Source organism: Elaeis guineensis, chromosome 11 (genome assembly GCF_000442705.2).
Source record: "Elaeis guineensis isolate ETL-2024a chromosome 11, EG11, whole genome shotgun sequence".
NCBI lineage: Eukaryota > Viridiplantae > Streptophyta > Magnoliopsida > Arecales > Arecaceae > Elaeis > Elaeis guineensis.
This window is the reverse complement of record NC_026003.2, coordinates 116253185-116276198: the sequence shown is the minus strand read 5'-3', so window position 1 is coordinate 116276198 and position 23014 is coordinate 116253185. Positions and strand designations below refer to the sequence as shown.

The window sequence follows — 23014 nt, the reverse complement described above, 5'->3', positions numbered from 1 at the left end:
CTGCACCCCTCTCTCTTTCGGCCCCCACACCCTTCCCCTTCCACCATCCATCATCACCAGTCTTTCCACCAAACTGCCCACCAACTCTCCCATCACCCATGACAGATCACCTCCCTCCACTTCCTCCTATACTCTTACAATGTCTCGTCCTCTCTAATGTCTAATGTTCCTTCCATTGTTCACCACCTCACCATCATTCCTTCGCAGATCACTTCACCATTCTTCCTTATCATTCCACTTGCTATCACTTCCCCTCGGACAAGGAGCTGGGTGGAAGGTGGGAAGAGACCATTGTGAACAGGTGGGAGGAAAGAGATGGAAGTCAAACAAAAATTATTTGACTAAATAGATGGATATCTATTGCTGGCATCTTACCACACCAATACCAGTTACAAAGGACTTGAGTGGTCAACATGGAACCACAGTCTTCAAATGCAAATAAGCAAAAAAGGAATGCCAACTAAAATTATCAGGATCACTCAATATTGCAGGCTACCTACGGTGGCACATACCATATATCCAAGCTCCCCGCATAAGAGTGAATGAGAGAAAGGTGTGTGCTAATAGGAGGATGGATAAGCGAGAAGGATGCCATGAAAAAGAAAGCAGCAAACAATGTGCTGGAGAAAGGAGGAAAAAGGAAATAGGCGGAGGAAAGGAGAGATGGAGGAAAGTGTGAGAGTGAAAAAATTCCTTCTCTATCTCATGAAATTTTACGTCACCCTAAAGAAAATCTAATGAAGCTTTAAATGCAGATCAGCTTTTTCAAATGACCAAAAGTATCCAAGTTCCCTCAGCTTTTTGAGAGGCAATTTTATGTCATTTTACCCCAGGAACAATCAAGCTGGTTGCTCCTAGGGAACTAATTAGCCACCCCATATATATACATATGCAAGGGTACATACGTATATATAAATACATAACATACATATGTGTGTGTGCGTGAGAGAGAGAGAGAGAGATACAAGTATATATACGAATATATACATATGTGTGTGCGTGTATTCATACTTAGATCATAGCAAAACATGGCCCCATATCATTTTAACCATTCAAATTAGCACGGACTTGGTGCATGAGTTAGAAAACACCAAAACATCTAATCTAGCATCAGGCATTTGTAGTAGTATAGATCATGATCAATAGTGTAAAATGTGAATCTTCAATTTGGATGACCCATTATTGATTTTTGGAATCCTAGAGGAGTAGATACACTCTCTTACCAAGAGAAGCATGGTCCATCTTATATATGTATGCATGTATGTATGTTTGGAAGCTAAACATAAGTGCCCAGATAACATAGAATACAATTGGCTTCTAAGCTATAATACAGTATACTGATAAAACATGTTGCTGTTTAGGTAAACAGAAATTTTGAGAATGCTGTGAGGAAAATCCATGCAACATCTATGCATTTACATGAGTCAACCCGATAGAAAAAAGGCTATATATTATTAGTGTGCATGCTGAAATTTGCAACTAGTATATGCAAGAAGGTGATCAAATAGATGAATAGCAGATATCAGTTTTATATCCATGACACCTGTTTATTGGCATCTAAATTTTCAGATCATATCCTTTTTAACCAGATTACTTCATCACAAAATTTATATTTGCATTTGACCTTCACATATAAAGCTACTTGGAAATGAAATTAGTCAATATGATTTTCCATGCATGACAAATGGCCTGTTGGAAAATCCAACCTTCAGAAAAACAAAAGATCATCTAGCACCTTTTAACATCACTGACAAGGCATCTGTTGTTGTGTAACCTCTCTTGCATGCCAAGCATTAAAGGGCAAATGCTATTCTAAGCATATTTTATCGAAACTGGCCTATACAAGCATGATTAGATGTGGTAACCAATGATGGAATGTCAACTCCCTGCAAGCTGGAGCAGAGAACAGGAAGATTGAACTAAACTCTGAATGGTCTAGGCTCTAAGGTAGATAATTATGTGCAGGCAAGCAAAGTAGCAAGCAGTGAACAAGGCAAGAACAAACAAACTGACCATGTGCAAGCCATAACTAATGTAAAAGGGATGGAGAAAATGAACAGAGCATCTAGCGAAGATTAGAAAAATCAACCACCTCGTGGCATATATTGCCCCATAACACCCTATACTGCAGTTATGCTATAGCTCACTGTATCAGCAAACTGCAAGTTGATACAGGAGGTTACCGCAGTACGTACCAGACTGATATGTGACTGATACACCTCCATACTGCAACATTGCAGACCTGGCTCCCAGCTACCTTACATTACTGTGTAAGGAAAAGGCCCACCATTATTTGACTCAGACCACATATGAAGCTCCATGGGCAGAGGCACAATCTTTGAAACACTTGAAGTGAAAATTTGTATGGAAATGAGCTTTTCTTTTTTCTGAATGAAAAGATTAGAAAAGGAGAAAAGGCAGAATCCAAACTCAAAATGTTAACAAAGAAGCCAAGGTCATGTTATACAGCTAGTGAGGGGTGCCTTTTGATCAACTGGATGTGACAGAGATCATTTGCAATAATATACATGTTTATCATGATGACATGATAAACATGCCAATAAATTGCCAAAGATCTTGATGGGAATGAATGGCAAGAGAGTAATGAGTCCACAGGCTCGACCAAAATGGTAAACATGTAAGAGAAAAGAAAATCTTATAATGCTGTCAAACATGATGAGAAGAATAACAAGGACATGCGTGGATTGCAGCTTTGCATAACAGAATTTAAGATTTGCTACGACCTTCCCAAGAAACAAGTTGATGTTCAAACATCATGATACGATTAATTGAGAAAGTGTACAGGGAGGGGAAAAGGAAGCATCACACAGAAATAAAATTTGTTATGAAAGTTTTAAAGCTCAAAACATTGACATAAAGTAGGAGAGATAGGACCCTAATGCAGGCCGGGCCAGCATCACAGAAATATAGGCTGGACCCTTCAACATAGGAGACTGCAATTTCAAAATACCCATCATCTCCAGAAGGCCATGGTTACAGACATCCTTCTCCCCCTCAATATCTCGGATGCCTGTGCCTACTCCAGAGACAGGAGAGGTGATCAGTAGGTCAAGATCATTCCTAAAACTCTTTAGGATCACCGGCCCCCATGCCAAACTGGCACTAGACACACCCTAGGTCCCACTAGAAGAGGCTTGAAGCTGAAGCCAAAATCCTGAGGAATAACTTGGATGACAACTATACAACTGTCTAAACTCCGAACCCTAGGACCATAATAGAACCATTTTCCAAATGATGAAATCAGCAGGCAACAGCTGGAATCCAAGTTGGACTCAGTCCCACCAACTGCTGTGGTGGTAACTGTGCTGCTGCTGCTGCTCTTGTTCTTCTTCTTTATTTTGTTCTGCAGCAGTGCACCTTCATCATCTTCTTATACAACAGTAACTGTGCTGCTGCTGCTTTCCTTCCTAGGTGGCCACCCAGTCACCTGCCTAGGCCATAAAGAGTGTCCACTGATTGGCCCTGCCGAGGGACTTTCACAACCTTGTTTTTGATCATCTTAGCTTTTTGTGGGTAAAGCTATAAATAGTCATATGCTCCCAGTTGCAAATATTTTTTTTCGTCTTTCCTTTTGGATGTCAGTATGACATCAAAAACATAAAGATCTTCATGACTTGTAAATGTTTAGACGAGTGTTTATGTGCTTGCTGGCATTGACCACATCATTAAGGAGAGCTTAGATATTAGCTACATAATGTGCTATCAGTTATATGTGCAATACAAATACGGCAACATCACAAACTTGCAATAAAAAGTATACAAAACATACGAATATCTTATATTAAACTTATTGTATTTCTAATATAGGAAGAAGCTTTTACATTCCAACTCAGTGAAGCCCACAAAAACAAAACCTTAGTATGGTCCACACTCCCTAGTCTAAAAGACTAACAATTTAAAAAAGATTATTTTCCAAATTTTCTTGAATTACTTTCCTATATTTAGATGAATGAATGCATTAACTTGAAAAAGGAGAAGCTTGAGTTGCATACAGTGCTTGAGTTGTGTTCAACGTTGTCCCCAGTCCCCATCCGTGTAAATATGCGATCAACCACCCTTAGAGATGCAAAACGAGCAGGAATGTAACAACCAATTTGTGCAAGAATGACTATCAGACAAACTTGTTGAAGATAAGTGCTTTTCCCACTCCTGAGCAAAACACACACAAGTGGCAAATAATATTTAAATGAATTATTTGGTAAAACTTGGTAATAATGCCTACCAATGATGTTAATAATGTTCATGAAATGAGTAATTATCACTGTGGGGGATAGATACAAAAAGATTGTTCATATAAAGGCAGTCTCACATGTTTGGGCCCATTACAATCACCATATTAGATGCTTCAGAAAAAAAAAGATTGTTAGGCTGCATGAGACGAGCTATCAAATTAGTTTTCTAGGATATTAATGAATGAGGTTTTACTGCAATAAACTGTAGTACTAAATCAACCTATAGATGAAAATACGTACAACAAAATCATTGTGTAAACCTTCTAGAATAGGGTGCCTTCCAGCATCAATTGCCATAGGACCATTATCTGGCCAATTATAATTCAATCAGGCTCTTTTTTTTTGTTTTTTTTTTGCAGTCAAAAAACTGACTCTAGTTACAAATAGAACTTAGCAGTTACCAGTGAACTCTGGTCTTGTATAGCGATCAACTGGTTTACTGGATATTGTATGTGCAAATGAATTCACAATCATGTCTAGAAGGCATAAGACCTCTGCAAGCAGTCTTAGTATGGGGACATCCTCCCTTATGACATCAATTAGCCCTGCAAAGAAAACTGACACATGAATAACGGAAACCCAGTCCTATTGTCACTTGTCAGTAGCCATAAAAATGTTAGATTGCTTGAGTGGGAAGAATATATGAACACTTTATATTCATGGATCCAGAACCAATTTTCATTAAAAACATAACACAATATCTAAATACAAAATATGATTAAAAGCATCAACAAGAAGGCAGCTCTATCATAAAAAGATTTTTAGACAATATAATCTAAGTCCTTTAGGGTACAAGCCATTCATTTCAGCACAGTCATTATAGTTGCCAAGGTTGAAATAGGCGTTGAAATGTTATATAGAAATGGTTAGGTAAGTTAATACCCTCCAACCTACAGCTTACAAAAGACAGGTAACCTTTAGACAATTAGACCAAATGCCTCATATAATTGATTTGCACTCCTGTATCCTCTTGAGAAGAAAATAAATATTGCCTGCTATCGAGTATTTAATTAGTAGTATGTTTACCCTCACATTGGCTCATTCATTAATATGTGCTCAATGTTGGTGGGGTTGCTTTCTCACGTAGCACTTTCTGAAGAGTATAGCCAATTAAAATGAATGTATCAATTTCTGAGGAGTATAGCAAGCGAAAGTGATTTGGCAAGCTGATAGATTTTGAAATAAATCTTGTGACAGTGAAGCATTATATCTTTAGCAATATTTTTTAAAGAACCTATCACATCTAAAGGATATTAGGAATGAAACAGAAAATCTTCTCAACCACCTGGCAAGAGAATCATATAATTCATACACATCATCAAATGAAAATCTTCTCTAGAGCTGCACTTAGAGATAATTTTGCTTGTCTATTCCAAGGTATGCCATGCTGATATCGGGACCCATACTGGTTGCCAAGCGGTATAGTATGGTATCGTGAAATTCCATTCTGGGCCATATCAAGAAAGCCAGAGCTGACGAGGAGGGGGAGAGGGAGAAGGAAAGAGAGGGAGAGAGAGACCGTGACAGAGAGATAGCGCTTTCGAGCCCTCAACCTCCACAGGAAGTGAATCGCATGAAATAGGGGCTCAATCCCAATTTTTTTTCTTGGAATTTCTTAACTGAAGTCAGCAAATAATTTGTCGACTTCACTCAAGAAATTTGGAGAAACAAAATACATAGGGGCAAAGCCCCTGAAGTCAGCATCGATTGAGAGGGACAGCATCGGCATTGGCATCGGCATCGATCAAGGACCCAAGAATTATGTCGGATTGAAGGAGAGGACATTGGAGTCAGCATTGATCAATGTAAATCACTAGGTAACAGAGATTGTGGGAGAGGAAGAGATAGAGAGAAGAATCCAGAGAGAGGGAGAGTAGGAGGGAAGCTTCAAGAGGTCACTCAATGGTTTTATACTTTTATATAAAAAGGAAAAAAGGGACTGCATGGAATCGAACGGCCAAACCATGCCGATTACCAACCAGTCTGGTTTGGTATGCTCCAAACTACCCGGTTCAGCAAGGTTCGGAGATGATGCACCACAAGGAGTCTGGCTGGGATGCACACTCATGCTGCAAAGACACATAAATATGTGCATGCATGAGTGTTAACATGATGAAACACCCATATGTGCGTATGTAAGTAAACATGTGCAAGCAGAAATTTGCTAGTGCAAGTATGTTTAAATTTAAAGCATCATTCATTAGTTCAAGATCAAACATATAACAGATGATTAATTATTTTAATGGAATGGCATTATTCAATTGGTTAGTCATGGTCAGGGGCATATGATAAAATGGTACACTTCTATTGATGCCACCACAGATTTTTGGTAAGCACAAGTGCAAAATATTTATACTCAAGAACAGAAGTTCAATGGCTTTGAGAATATCTAACATATCAAGTGTCAACTTATTATCAAGAACCTCCATCTTTCATAAATGTTTCTGATTATGAACATAAATATTTCTCTAGTTAAGCAAAAAATAGCAAAGATATAGGTTATCTCTTCTCATAGATAGAATAACGATAGAGTGAAAAGTGAGCCATGCAAGCATTGTCTAAAAAGATCATTACAACCTTCCAAGCAAAGTTCCGTCCGGATAAAACATTCAGCAGCAGCTGACTTATTCCTCACGTTTAGCTGCAAGGTAGGTATCGAGTGACATGAGTATGTTAAGAATCATCACCAGCTATATTTATTATGAAGGATTATAGAGGACAGATGGCATATTCAGAATACACAATATAAGAAGAATCAGGTTCTCCAACCATGTGTACTGTCATGGTAGCACTTCTAGCACAAACTTAAATGTTAAGAGCCATCAAATTTACATGCTTTCTGGTTAAGAGGTACTCCAATCTGTCAGATTGCATCTCATACATGTTTTAAAACATGCAGTTCATGATCAACAGCATGGGTCCCAAACTTACATGCCCTACCATCCATTTTACCATAAGAATCATCCATTTTCTGTTTACTTAATGCACAGTCAAGACTCAAGAGACCTACCTATGAAACATGTGGTTTTCTGTTTTTAGGTATTCCAAATATTTATGGTGGATCCTCAATTTGAAAGATGTGATATTTAGTTTGAACTGGTAGGACTGGTGCCTCAATCATAGTAGGACGATTCTAGCTCAACACACATACACATAGATACTTGGATATGAGTATGAAAAGAATAAAAATAAAATAACTAGCAAACATAATAACTAAAAAATCAAAGTAATAACATATTTATGAGTATTGTATCATTAGATTACAGATGATCATGAATAGTACCTTAACCGCCAAAACTTGTTCCATTGACAAGATACCAACCAATATCGGCAGTAGATCCAAAATAATTTAACAACCATCAACTTTAATTGTTTTATAAGGAGAAAGAAAACCACTAGTAGATATACTTACAGATGCAAGTTCAAAACTTGAGCAGTGCATGTTCTTCCCATGTTTCATGACCTAATAATCATATTCAAGAACATTTCATATGTACCAGCCCATAGAATCAGGAAAAAATAATGGAAATATATACAAACCTGAATAAATTTGTCGGGAAGCTTTCCATTTACATCCCTTAGTGGAATACTGAAGTAAAATCCTTGCCTATTGTTATAGGGAATTTTCAAATTTGGCAGCTTAAATTCCTCCCGGTATTTGTTTGCAAGATTATGTATTGCTGTAATTACAATTATATAAGCATTGTGGAATTAAAATTGACAGCAATCATAACTTTTGGAGAACCTTCACTCATATCACAGAAAGAGCGTCGTGCAACATCCAGAAGTCCATCAATTCCAGCCTTAATAGCGAAACACTGTTGTGTGCAGGCAACAAAAGGAGCCCTTGCATGCACTACATCTTCATCAATCACATCACCAATTCTATGAGAAATAAAAAAATGAGAACTTCAGCTCATAATAATAGAAACTATATTGCAGTGCAAGCTATAAGAACATGTATGCAAGCACTAAGCTGGAGCATTGATAAGAAATTACATCTTCATCAATCACATCACCAATTCTATGAGAAAACAAATCTGAAATGAAAACTTCATTGCTCATAATAATAGAAACTATATTATAGTGTAAGCTGTAAGAATATGTACTCAAGCATTAAGCTGGAGCATTGAGAATAAACTAGTTAAAAATAGACCTAACTGCAGAAATCCTGTTAATCACTACAAAGACCAAGTGACATAGCAATTTGAGTGATAATTATCAACATTATCAAATTAGAATTTAATGATACAAACAACAGTGAAATATACAGATACATATACATTACGAATAAGCAAAGATTATTATAAACATATAGAACTGAAGATAAAACAGATCCAAGAACTGACAAGACAATTCTCATTGCTGCAAGCAAATGCAATATACAAGCACAACCAGAAGTGAACTACCAGATGTCCACAGAAAATGGCAAGTTGTCTGGTTAGCAGGGGTGCTGAAGGCAATTTTTCCACAGTTACTTGATTCCACATTGTTACAAGTTTTTAGTGTTATTGTTATAAGCTGTTTTCTTGAGGTCAGGGCAGTGTTTGGCTATTTGTTCTTTTATCAAAGGTCAGGTGTCAGCACTGGTCCAACTTAAGTCGGGGAGTCGTTTGCACATGGATGGTAAGGGACACAAACAGAGATGAGAAGTCTTCTTCAGAGAAAATGAAAGGATAGTCTCCTAGCAAATGATTAGTGAGAACTGTGTAAAAGAAATTGCCGGTCTCGATAACAGATTTGATCATGCTCAAGCAACAAGTGTCATGAAGGTACCATAAGCTTTCTTTTTCCATTTTTTTCTTCCCAAGGTGAATGGTGAAGCCTCACTTGCAGCACAAGGTATGTCGATGGACGTGGACATGGATTTGCATGGAGAGTCATTCCATTACTGCTTGTTGGGGGTATGATGGTGCTTGATGACCAAGTCATTCTCCTAAGCAGTATGACAATCCTAGACTCTTGTCTAGAATGGAGAGTTCCAGGTTGAGGATTGCTCCTAGTTATTATAAATCATGGTTGAGTCTTCCTCACCACAAGGGCCATGATTGATGGTTTTTCAATAATGATCCTTGATTCAAGAGTGGAAAGACAGTCCATAGCTTCTGCTAAAGAGGGCATTATTGTTGGTTATTCACACATTTGAAATCAAAACATGTTTCCTTCTTGAACACAAACGTGTACTCCTCCATCCATTTTACTTCTCACGAAGGAAATGAAGCAAGGTTAGAAAAAACTTGGCTTTGGTTTCATTTTCACTTAGGCTTGCGGAGTTTTATTTTTCAGTTGTCTCAGCAGTCATTTTTTCATAGTTTTGCTCGAAGTTTCAAGGTTTTGATAAAAAACATAGGAATAATTGAAATATTGAAGAAAAAAAATAAACTTACACAAAATTTTAAAGTCCTCTTTGTTTTATGGGATTCTTTAGTTTTTGTGGTTTCAGCAGTTTTAGAACAAAGATAATATTGTAAGTGAAACCCATGAAGCACACTCACATTTCATCATATGAACATAGTATTTACCTCCAAGAGATATGAATTTTCATTAGAAATGAAAGGCCTTTGGTTACTCAAGTAACTAGCTTTAAATTTTGTTCTTCAAGGAGAAACTATGAACTGTAAGTATTCCATATAACAGACATATCATCACGGAATGTTTCAATAAATTGTACTTGGTTCTCCCAAAATGTACTTTTGCTCTTAAGTGGTCTATAGCATAATGGGAGTTGTTAATGACAAGTAGAATAGGATAACAGGGAATTATAGTGCTGATGTGCATTTTTATTTGAGTTTTTGATAACATCCATAATTCTGTGTGCATTGTCAGCATTTGTGGGATAGGACGGCAGGTTAGTTATGTTACCATCAATGCTCTATCGCTTTATGGGAAGTTTTCCTTTCAAAATTCCATGCTCATGATCATTGATAGTTGTATATTGGTCAAAATTTCATAATAATCTAACAGAATATTTCCTAAATGTAAATTTTGTTTTTTTATGAAACATACTGCTATTGTAAATATACATAAGAATAATAGTCTTGCTTTTGTAAATGCAGTCTACAAAAATTGTGTGCAAACATGTATTTAGGTGCATAGAGTAAATAATAAAAAGACTGTTACAATATCTAACCTCTTTCTTATGCCTGCATATTTTTCATTTTGACAAACAGTCTTGTAAATGTTGGAAAGAAGAAAACTTTTTGCATCCTTAAGTACCTGAAATGCATTAGGGTTTCAGTCAGTCCTAAACGAGCACTAGCTGCATAATGGGTACATGAAGAAGAGAGTGGGTTTTTGGCAGTGCATGATAGATACACTGGAGAGAAAATCATAACGCATATCATACATCACTGATAACAACAAAGGCATGTGCAAAAGATGTGCAAAACAGATGAATAAGTTTTGACATGAGCAAGTGAAATGGTTTTCATTGATGAAGTAGACAGTTTAGATTTAATTTTTAATGCAGTTTAGACTATCATGGTCAAAAGAGAAGCATGTTGTTTTACCTTTGAGAGAAAAGGTAAGGCATCTAAAGCAGTTTTGAGAATAATAATGTCTGATATCAACATTTGACTCTTTCTACCATTGGCAGGCCTCAAAACCTCCTCTGTGATTTTTTTGGGCTTAAAGCAGAAGTGACAGAGTACCTTATCTTGGGAACAGATTGGATAAATAGGCATGTCAGAATGGTGCCATTATGTAAATTAGTAATGAATCCACATAGTCACCTGTTTCTTTTGGAAATTTACGAAGCCCCTGTGACAAACCAAAAAATAGCTCCTCATTGCTCATTAACTCATCCTGAAAAAAATAAGATACACAATTTAGATAAATGTTAAAAACATTAAATGATCTTTATCTAGCTGGTGGTATATGTTAAAAAAAGCTTCCACAGATGAAATCATAGGCAAAAGTGAATAAGACCCAAGGCATGGCACATACTACTCATTAATCTTAAACATATTTATAAATATCAACATTTTGTTTAATTACAAATAATCAAGATATAATCCAAGTGGAAGTTTAAAAATATATATCAGTGGATTAATCACAACACACATGCTGGAGGATCTCACACCAACTTAGTGACTCAAACCCGGGCTTTTAAATTCCAGGGACAGGACCATCCTAGTTTCCCAATGAAATGAGACACCCAACCTCCCACCTCATCCGATCTAGCATCCTAGTACTTGCTTAGGACATCCTTGTTTATATATTTCTAATTATTCTTAATTTATGTGAGAAATTGTACTGTTTTGTCTATTTTCTGAACATATTTGAACTTCAAAAGTAACATATAAATTATAGGAAGATATATGCACTCCCTACAATTTCAATAACATATTTTAACTTTTTTAAATTTTAAATTATTTTTTACAAATTATTGATTTAACATAATAGGAATTCTGAAAAATAATCATTCCTGCATCATAATTACCTAGGGATGTACCTTGATTTTCCCCAACTTAATATTCATTTTGTTCAACAATTTCCAAATTTAATCAATTATCTAATTCTTAATTACAAGAAGGGATGGCAACGAGTCGCATATGGGTCGGGTAGGCCATTACCCATGGAATATTGTGCGCCCCAAAATGTTTTGGAAGCATACTAAGCTATAATGGGGGCATACCGATATGATTCCACCCTCAATTCGAGAAATCGACAAGGAAAATGGATGGAGAGAGGGAGTGAGAGAGGGAGAGGAAGGGTTAAGGAGGAAGAGGTAGAGGGAGGGGAGGCCAAAGGAGGTTGGAGGAGGGACAGGGAGGGCCAAAAGAGAGGTTCCACCCTTAGTTCCTCTGTTTCGAAAAAAACAACAGTTTAGAAGTCAGGACCCCTCCTCCAACCCTCCTCCACGCTCATCAGCTCTCCCTTCATCTTATTATTGCATCATTCATATACAAACTCAAACACAACTATAACATTTAGGACAGTAGGAATTTGGAATTCAGACAATGATAATGACACATTGAAAACAATAATGACTATAGATGCAACTGCAAGAGTTACATTTTAGATGAAGCCATATGCTATAGTGATATTCCCATTTTATGGTACCTCCTCAACAAAAACTATGCTAAACATGAGTACGACTGAAATTTCTGACATAAACTACTTACTAAACAGTCCAGGCGAGCATTGATAGTTTCCATGTCTTTCAAAGGTTGCAACAAGTTGGCACGAAGTAGTCTAGTCCTGAAGTTAACATACGCATAGATTAATCAATAAGGAAGCAAACCAGGATCTATACTTGCTAGAACTGTGTGCAACCTTATAAGAAAAAGAGGAAAAGATATTATGAATATCATTCACAAAAAAAAAAAAAAAAAAAAAGATAAAGGCAGATCTAGTAAATGAGTAGCTTATAGCAGGTTTTATACATAATGACACGTTATATTAAAACGTTAGTCTATTGCAATGATTATAACATTCACCAAATGGTAAATCATCTAAATGAAAATAAACATCTTCCATAAAGCTGTTAATATTTATATATCTGTATATATATGTGTGTGTGTGTGTGTGTGTGTGCGCGTGCGTGTGTGTGTGTGTGCACGTAAATTTACATTCAGAAAAAGAATTGTGCTTCATCACCAGTTTGATCACATATAAATACTAAAATTTGAAAATAGATAAGATTATGAAGTTGTACAAAGAAAAGAAGCCAACAACAATGTCTCTCTTTCTTATATGCAAGGAGAGAAACAATAGATGAGGATGATAAGGGAAAATCAGTTTCCCAAACATTCCATATTCATAATCATCACATGTTAAAGTTCTGCATGCTAATGATTTGCTTTACACCTAAGTGCATATTTGACAGACCCAAACACCCCATGTCATTCTCTCTTTTGTTTTCTAAATCAACTGGTTCCTTTTTTAAAGTGCAAATATATCCAAAAAAGTTTCAACTAATTGATTTTAGCTCAACACTCAAAAAAGAAGAAGATTTGTTTGCATATTTGGGATTGCGACTGTGTGAGAGATTGGATTGGTAGATATGTATTGAATTATAAATAAGATACATGCCAAACCATGTACACATAACATAAGGAGGTTGTGGAGAACATTGAATAAGAAGATGTGAATCAATGAATGTTAATTGAATCATCTTCATAAGGTAATGCACTTTAATTTATCTTCCTATATAAACCATAATAATTGCAAAAATATTTCGAAATGAAGAAACCAATGGAAAGATGTTCAAAGATAATGTCACGCTGTAGGCAAATAAATCCTCAGCTAGATTTTGTAGTTTTCCTACAACAACTTTTAGCAAAGGCACGGGCATCTAGTTGATGATGAGATATTTTTATCCAAAAGTGAGTTGAAGAGTAGAATTTGATGATCTAAAATTAGATTTTTGAACCATGTTGGTTGAAGATCAATAGTTTCAATCAAGGTCTGCAATCTTAGTACCAAGTATCGTGCCAGTACATTACCAATTTCATATGGTACGATCGGTATGATTTAGTATACCCCGTATTGAGATAGCCCTCAACCACTTTTCTCATTTTTATTATGGTATCACTTGAAACCAGGTGATAAGATCAATACATTATGATACGCACCCTAGTACAGTCCGATGCCGCTCAGTTCGGACTGGTGTGGTTTGATTCGATTGGTTCAAAGCCCGTACTACACCAAAATGTTGTCTTGTCCCAATCTAACCTGATATGGGTCAATACACCCTGAACAAGGTGATTTGGGACAAGACGCAACCATTGGTTGCAATGGACAACTTGTTGCATCTTACCACTAGACCCAAACAATTGTGGCCCAACCTAACCACCCAACCTAAATTTTGCCAAGCCCAGGCCAAGGTTTTTTGTCTGACAGGCCAAGCCATGCTTGGAGATTTAGGCACAATTTAAAATTGGATCGATCCGCACTTGGCATTGTTAACCTATCCTAACCATTAATATAAATTTTATACTTATACTTACATAGTTTATTATGTATATTTTATTAATTATATCATTATATTTTTAACTTTGATATTTGAAATGAAATATGAAAAGGGAAAGAGAGTCAGAAAACCCTAAATCCTATAAATCCCCTATCTTTACCATCTCTATATGCCTCCACCTCAGCAGCCCCAACAACCCACTACCCCACCAGCTCCAACTCATCGCCGCCTCACTAGCTCTACTAAGTCTTCTCCTCTCTCTACCACTTTCTCAGCCAATTGCCACCACCTCTTCCTCTCTCTCTACACCTCTCCAGCCAGCTACCACCTCCTCTCTCTCTCTCCACCTTCCCCGAACTAGCTATCATCACCTCCTTTTTCCCTGCCTTCCCCTAAGTCTTCAGGCCTAGGACCAAGCCTAGGCCTTCAAGATTCGTGCCCAGCCAAGCTCAAGCTCTAGATTACAAGCTTGCAACCAAATTGAGCAACGCTCAAGGCTTGACAAAATTTCTTTGATAGCAAAGTTAAGCCCAACCAGGTGTGGCATATGCTTAGGTCTACTTACCACTAATGAGGGCAAGAACCAATGTATACACATCACTGCCAGGTTATAATGCTGAGCATATGACTGCACCAACAATGCAAAGACTAATAAAAACAAACTACATAGAATAAATTGCGCTCGTGCTAAGTACTAACACAGGCAATAGCATTCAAATAATATGTCACACTATGCAACAACCTACGAGTTCATTCTTTAATCATTGATAATATAGAATGGATTACATAACACAAGGTTTGCCATACTAGTTGGTACCGATGCATATAGACCATACCAAATCATATCGGTACCAAACTGATGCATAGTACAAGAGGCATACCAACACTCGATACACCAAATTGGATACCATACTAGATGTACCAACACTATAATAGGATGGTACCAGTATAGGATCCGGTATCTAGATGTCGAATCTTGACTTTGACTACCATGATGCTCACAGAAATCATTTAATATCCATTACAAAATGTTTTCTTAAGTTTGATATCAGCAAATGTTCTATGCTCACTTTATGTTGAGGCATATCATAGAAATCAAGACTGTGTGAAATTTATGGACATATTTTCCCAAATAAGTACGTATTAATTAAAAAAAGATGTCAACCTACCTTGCAACCTATCCCTCTTTCTTCAGATTCTTAGCCCAAAAAAGCAACTCTAGACATGGTGTTAGACAAATATTTCATTATAAAATGGACAAAAACAACAAGCTTAATCCCATCAAAGGATTTAAAAATCAGTGCATGGGTATGGTGCCATCAATATTGTACCATTCCAGCACAAAACCGACACCGGTACTTGATGCTACTGTACCAACTTTACTGGTTGGTGCTGATGATTTTTCATGTTTTATGATGCTGTCAATTTTGGTGCTTACACTCAATACCAGTACTGCTCCATTCTGGTGAAAAAATGGTACAAGGTCTGATACTATATTTAAAACCTTAATCTCTACTATTGCGAGTGCTGACTGATTAAAATGGAAAACTTGAAACTAAACAATTGTGTTAAAAATTTGGCATATGATTCTCATGTTTTCCAAATAGGCAAGCCTTAAACATCTTGATTGCATAAACAATGTTTAACTCTCACTATAATGAAACATACCCTCCAACAGTCTTCGTAGTCTTCAACATCTGGAATAGACTTCTCTTCTTGTTGCCAATGCCATATAGTTCAGAATGCAATGGGTCAATAATTTCCAAATTTTGGACACTGATAAGCAGAAAATATGGTTCATAAAGTCAGCAGACAATCATGATTTGCAAATTACTATTGATATGACATTTGAATGTGTGATCAGATCTAGTAATTGAGGCTTTTTAATTTACCAAATTTAATATAACTAACATTTGTCCTCTAATAAAAGGTAGTACCTGGTCGCATCAATATTCATGTGATCAAATGAGCCATTGAATGTAACCTGAAAATGTTAGGACTTAGGACAAATAAGATCAAGGCCATAAGGTAAAAATTACAACAAAAAAGCTGCTTGTCTATGAATTTCATCACACATTTCATAGTTGACCAGTTTTTAGGAACAAACTTCCAGGCAAAGCACCTAAAGAAAATATAGAAAAATTTAATGGCTCTTATGTTATAAAAAAAAAAAAGCCAACTCTCTTTATGGATTTCAGAATTTTAAATGATTGTGTATACAGCAGATATTAAACAAAGTAATAACAACACACATACCAAATGTCATAAGCACCTAAAAGAGGCATATGTTGCTAAACATGTTTGATAACCACAAAATTACATCATGATATAACCTTCCAGAGTCATGCTAATTTTTCTGCTGACTTGTTTCTTTATCTAGAAATACTTCTACTATATACTTATAATAAGCAGAAATGACGATGGATATTCTACTTGTGCTTGATCTACAATAAGTCAAAATGAATTAACTAAACCCCACAACTATTCTAATTTGCTGTATTGGCACCTTTAAGCTATGCCATACCAAAGGAACATTGCTTAGGAGACCCATTCAAGTTTTTAGGAAGGTTAAACTAAGGAATTATAAATCATTGAATGAATTTGTAATTTGCCATCCTTTTTGGGGAAACCAACAAGAAAAATGTATAAAATCTCAATCGTGAGCACAAAAGGATTGGAACACTATATCACATGAATTTAGCAGGTTTGTCTGATAAGCCATTTGATTGCAATATCCAAAAAATCAAGCAAACCAACAGCAAGCATATCTTTATATTGCTAGGTTGCCATTATGTTCTTTGAAATAGGCCTCAATGTCAACCTAGCTGTCACTTAAACTATTCCTTAAGTGGGTCAGCAACAGAGGAATTTAACAGTTGCTCCTCTTGTGCTTTATTATGGCAGAAGCCTCTTCCATCAGATTACTACAATATTTCACAGTAATACTGAGTTGTTTCAAAATACCGAACCATGCCACTCATCAAGGTCAGGTTGGACTAGTATAAAGTACTTGCATGCAGACCACTTGAACAGGCTTTTCTTAGTTTCCTTCATTCTTTCTCTTGTTTTTCATTAGTTTAGCAGGTGGGAAGTTGTTTTGAAGTGTAGAGAGTGTTTAACTACACTAAATTGAAGCACTGTTTGTGAAGCCCATGCTGAATGGGTGCTGATTTCCTGCCAGGCTGTACTACTTTTGTCACTTTTTCACAATAGTTTCTGTTTCCTAGATATGATTAATATGTATGAGCAATCTGCATCAGACAACTTCAAGAGATCAATATTTTCTATTATAACAAACAAATATCATTTTTTTGTGCAACCGCACTATTATGTCATCATGCTATTTCACATAACCTTGGGGGGCAACAACCAAATTCTGGTTTTTTCCTGTCTTTCGATGAAAGTACTCCAGTGGTGCTACAAATTTTCTCAATTAATGCAACTCAAATATAGAGAGTTTGAAATATCCTAGTAAGAGGTGTTTCCTAGTAGTAAAACTATAAAAGGGCATCTTACCCTTTTTGAGCCTAGGACTCTATAAACAAACTTAGTCACTGGAAAGCATTCATAGTTGACCAAATTGCACTGAAGCTAACGAAGGGAAAAAGAATAGATGATGTTCGCTATGACTCAGAAGTCCACAAATTAGTCATGCAACAAATCTCTATGAAGAACAAATTTTTACATCACCCAAACTCAATAAGTCCTTCAAACCATCTTTGATTTGGCCCCAGGCTGTCACTTCAATAATTCAATTATCTCTGCTTTTGTTTAGTGTATATTCTACAAAGGGATTGTTCAGCTGATGCGCCTCTGGTGCAAGGTTGGTGGTACAACCCAAAAAACTGTAGGACTTGTCCATGGAACAATTACCATTGATAGTAAAATAAAAGGGAAGAATGTCAATTCTTGATGCATTATTTTCAGAAAGAATGTCAATTTGTTGATGCGTAATTCCTTGTTTATTATCAATAAGTTAGCAGAAGGAGAAATATCAAGCTGATTCAAAAATGGAGAGGCCAAACGCTAGACAGGATTTTGCTCTAACCTGATGTATGGAGCATAATCACTTGTTACAACACTATGATGATGCAAGCTAGATAGGAATTGTCTGCATGCGTTGGTCAGCCTAATGAACGAAAGGAAGCAAGGGCTACAGCCAAATTCATCACTCCTTGGCGGATTGGCCCTTGCCAATAATTATAAAAAAGGAAAGAATTGAAATTGAATGATCTTGGGGATCAAAAGAAAGTGAAACTAGTAGAAATGTTCTCATTTTTAGATAATGGCTTTAGGTGCTAGGAAGATTACTTCAAAGGCTTTAAGACTCTAATAGAGAGTTCGATGATGACCTCAAGTTAGATCTACCAAAGTAATGATAATGACATTGTCCACTAGATGCTGTAATATCACTTTGTCAATGCATAAGTCTCTTCAATCTGATTACTTGGCTTAACCATGGATGGATCTTTGACCATAAAATTCTTGGTCTGCAACTTTTTAGTATTAAACTTGAGCTTCCACAACCAAGAAATTTTCTCGAGAACTTGCTCACATGTGAAAACTAGAAATGAGAGGTCTGCAACAATGAGTGTTTTATTTCTTGGGGTGACTGGCTGACTGCAATTGCATGTACTATGACCTGTTGATGGGAAACATTGCACAAATGCCATGATTATGTCGATTAGTGTCAAACCAGCTTCCATCCACTAAAATGCCTTTTGGTACTTGGTGGTCTAGGAAAGGATGTCCATCTTGATGCATAATTGTTTATTTGATAACATAAGGTTGAAAAAGATAAAGGAAGAAAATTCAAATTGGTGATGGTTTCATTGAGCAGGATTTATCTCTGATGCCGTGAACAGAGGAGCATTCATTTTGACACTGAGTTTACACAGGACAGATAGCAAGGATCCACATATATGCATTAGTGGACCTAATCAAGGTGAGAAATCTAGGGCTGAAGCCAAATTAGTCATTCAGCATAGACATTCATAAAACATGAAAGAAGTGAGCAATTTTAAGGATTAAAGGAGATAGGGTAGGATTCTAAAAATCTGTTCTAGAAGTATGGAAGCTAGTAAGATAAACCTAGAGGATGTTGCAACAAAGCAAGAACTTTGGTAACATTAACAATGAGAGATAATTCAAGAATGGCACAATATAATACAAGAGTTAACTACGAAAAAACTCTTGCAACAGCATAGTGTGTAAGTGGAAGAATTGGGTTCCAGATCAAATAAGGTTTTCTCACACAAAGATTACATGTTCTGCCATAAACCCATTGAAAAACAGAAACATAGCAAGATACCCAAGCACTCCAACAAGAACAAAAGAAGAAGAAGAAACAGATAAGAAAATTAACGCCAGTTATAAACAGATTAAACTGACTAGTGAACATCATTCCTGTTCGTACAAAAAGTCATCTTAACTATTGTCTGTAGGACACTCTCAACATAGTTTGACTTGCGATGATAACTCCTGATCAACTAAATTTCAACTACACGTGGAACTTTCTTGATAACAACCAGATAAACCAAAAGAAAGTTATCATGAGTTGACTGTCTAAACTCCCAAAGCTAACCTACTAAAAACTCTCACATCTAAAATATCTCCTAAAATTCGGATCTTAAACTTAGGTTGTAAAAAGGTCATTTTTGATACCTGAATATGGTATTGACACTTTTAGTTTCCTTGCTCCAACACCCTCAGCAGCCTAACCTGAATTTAGATCTTCTGTATGATATAGGTCAATTGACTGCATCAGTAAATACTGCCTAAGAGGCATGCCTGCCATTCTTTGATTGTCATGTCACAACTGCATATTACCATTAACCTAGTTTTGTGGTTTTTTGTGTTCCCAAGTTTCAGCATTATAATGTTCTGGTACTTGGCAAGCAAGGTTGCCTTTTTCTGCTTGTATAAAGTGCTCTGGAGCATTATGTTAGATGTAATTATGTTCTCACAATTTTCCTAGAAAAGAAGGAAATCCACCAAAAATATGCAATATCACCTCCTATCAAGTGGGTAACTGGCTCAACCTACCACCAAATATGCTCCACTTAGTAAGGAAGGTTGCCTTTTTCTGCTTGTACAAAGTGCTCTGGAGCGTTATGTTAGATGTAATTATGTTCTCACAATTTTCCTAGAAAAGAAGGAAACCCACCAACAATATGCAATATCACCTCCTATCAAGTGGGTAACTGGCTCAACCTACCACCAAATATGCTCCACTTATCTGTGATCTTTTGTTGCAAGTAGGAGCATTCTGTGAGCACCTTGAAGGTATTGATAGTCATGTATCACTTTCATCAAATGAGGTCAACTTGCCATGCATAAAACATCTACAATAACAGCAAATGTAATTGTCTATTGACATAATGCCTAATATTCCTCTCTCATAGCAAAATAATTGCACATAAGAATAGTGCATACTAATTTCACATATTTCTCTGTTTCTGATAATTTAACTAGTTATTAAAAGAATATATTTATTAAGCTTTACTGAATCATAAAAATAAGTTACAATGCTATGAATAATTACTCAAATAGAAGTATGGTGCACATTGAGAATAAATTGGGTATCCATCTATAAACTACGTATATCAGTCAATCAGAGAGTTGCTCGAGTAAGAAGCAAAGCCTCACTATAAAGTAATTAATATAAGGTAAGAGTACACCAATGAAATAAGCATGCATAAAATTATGCTAATACAAACAAGCTCTGCATATTCAAGACATAGTTCTTTGTCTCCAAATTTTCACATTGATCTGTTTGGGTATTTACATGTGAATGAAGATGGAAGCTACATTAGAATTAGATATTGGAAATTAGTGATTAGAATATATACTGATTTCTTGTTTTTTCAAACATGGTGGAACATGGCACATGGCTACAGGATGATTATTACCTAGGGTATGAATAGCAAATGATATAATGAAATCTTGCCTAAGATGCTCTATATGAACAGCAGAAATGAGAGACAGAAAAAGCATTGAGATTGTATGAAAGCAATAATTCAAATTCGATTATAGGAAGTATGTTTCATGCATCTAAAGGAGATAGCAGTCATCTGTTGACAGCTTCAGGCCCTCACAAAAGAAAGCATTCATGAGCAAAAATAAAAGCATACCGACAATGAGTGATTTGTAACAATTACACCTTTCTCTGCTTCAGTCCTGCAATTATGAAATCAAGAAATTCCATACACTGAATAGCTGTCAGTAGCTGCTAATGTAACAAAAGCATAAAGAACAAACAATGTCATAAATTTAAGTTTTTGACATTATAATATTATTGTAACAACGAACAACTATGACTTCTCAAAAGTTTAGTTTAGGATGCCTTCCATATGAGACATCTGGTGGGGTAGGGGGAAAAAAGGGAAAATCAAATCATATATTATTATACTAATATCCAAGATCACTAAATTATGCTGTTGAATTTGTTCTCAAACCCTGCTCCCTTTCCTGTTCTTGGTGCTACTTTGAATAATAAGAAACAAGACAATTATCTATCCCTTTAACACATCTGGTTCTGTTTCCAATTCAGGTGGCTGCTCTTAGCATTTATATTTAAAGCCTCGTTTTCATTTTCCTAGTTATATTCTTGGCCGAGTTGTAAAACAATGACAATATTCTTGAATATATTTTCTACTCATTTAGCTTCATAGACACATTTCTATATGTAATGCAGTTCCCATAACAAATCAACACAAGTTAAAGGGAATATATTCCAAGCTAAGAGCCAAAATAAAATATATTTAATGAACTAGATCTACTCAAAAGAGGATGCTTTTGACCTTCTATTAGTATTTCACGTATTGGTTACAAAAGTTGCCCATGCACTGGGTAGACTAGATATAGAGAAGCAAAGGTCATAGAAAATGATAAATTGACAGCACTTTAGAGCATCCAAGAGAAATATAAATTAGATTGTACTCTAACACACCATCAGCATCCTCTAAAAGATATGACTGGACTCTTGATAACAAGGATTGTTGTACCGAACCACCTGGTTTGGTTAGATACCATGCCAATACTGATCACAAACCAAAAATGGTTCATAGTCTTGGCATGATAGAGGGCCCAAACCGGTGCGAACTAGTCCTAACCAGGCCGAACCATCCAAAATACTCCTTTCCGAGTGGTTCAGCCTAGTAAAGGCCTGTTATGAGTCCAATTAGCCCCTCCCCCTCAACAATTGAGGGAGAAAAGGTTAAACCATACCCTTTTCTACCTATCTTTTGCCCATGAGCAGTGTAAGAGAGGAGAAAGAGAGGAGAGGAGAAAGAGAGGAAGAGAATGCAAGGGCGAGCAGGGAGGGCAATCCAATGTTAAGTATGGTATTTCCCATGTTCCCTATTATATTTTCCTGTCTCTCTTGTATCCCATAAATGTACAGAAATTGAAAAAATATAAGAAAATCATGTCAAAATTTTATATTTTGCCATGATTTCATGATATGTCACAGACATAGTCAAATCTACACAATAGTAAAAGTTTTTGTTAATTTCTTAATATTTATTTTATTTTTTACTAAAATTTAAATTTGGCTAAAAATTAATAGAAAGTTAAAGGAGATCATAGATTCCAAAAATTAGTATAATGCTCAAGGTCTAGCATGCTATATGCTGTCCTTTTTTCAAACAATTTGATTAATTTTTGGCATATTATTTTCTTGTCAAATAAAAGTCCAACCTTAAAATAATTCCTAGATTAATTACACTATTAATGCTTAATATGGGCCAAAAAATATGTGGTGCTCCTACTAGAGGCTACGTTAGCCAAAATTAAAAATCAATTTTGGAACTTTATTTCAATTAAATTTTTCAATAAAAATTTC

At 36.0% G+C, this 23014-nt stretch overlaps 1 protein-coding gene across 3 annotated transcripts in view; it reads right to left on the bottom strand.

The window, feature by feature from the left end:
- Nucleotides 1-23014, bottom strand: part of LOC105053980 (DNA mismatch repair protein MSH4) — a 43172-nt gene that overhangs the window by 6651 nt on the left and 13507 nt on the right. For all 3 annotated transcript variants that reach the window (XR_012135504.1, XR_012135505.1, XM_010935336.4), the window contains exons 5-19: nucleotides 21303-21348; nucleotides 16107-16153; nucleotides 15838-15945; nucleotides 12380-12455; nucleotides 10985-11057; nucleotides 10763-10908; nucleotides 10384-10469; nucleotides 7999-8138; nucleotides 7794-7933; nucleotides 7666-7716; nucleotides 6831-6894; nucleotides 4655-4798; nucleotides 4494-4561; nucleotides 4331-4389; nucleotides 4014-4170 (exon numbers count right to left, since the gene is read on the bottom strand). Coding sequence is in view for 1 of the 3 variants with exons in the window: in XM_010935336.4 (XP_010933638.1) it covers nucleotides 4014-4170; nucleotides 4331-4389; nucleotides 4494-4561; nucleotides 4655-4798; nucleotides 6831-6894; nucleotides 7666-7716; nucleotides 7794-7933; nucleotides 7999-8138; nucleotides 10384-10469; nucleotides 10763-10908; nucleotides 10985-11057; nucleotides 12380-12455; nucleotides 15838-15945; nucleotides 16107-16153; nucleotides 21303-21348 (1405 nt within the window). In the remaining 2 variants the exon portion in view is untranslated. The remainder of the gene's footprint in view (nucleotides 1-4013; nucleotides 4171-4330; nucleotides 4390-4493; nucleotides 4562-4654; nucleotides 4799-6830; nucleotides 6895-7665; nucleotides 7717-7793; nucleotides 7934-7998; nucleotides 8139-10383; nucleotides 10470-10762; nucleotides 10909-10984; nucleotides 11058-12379; nucleotides 12456-15837; nucleotides 15946-16106; nucleotides 16154-21302; nucleotides 21349-23014) is intronic.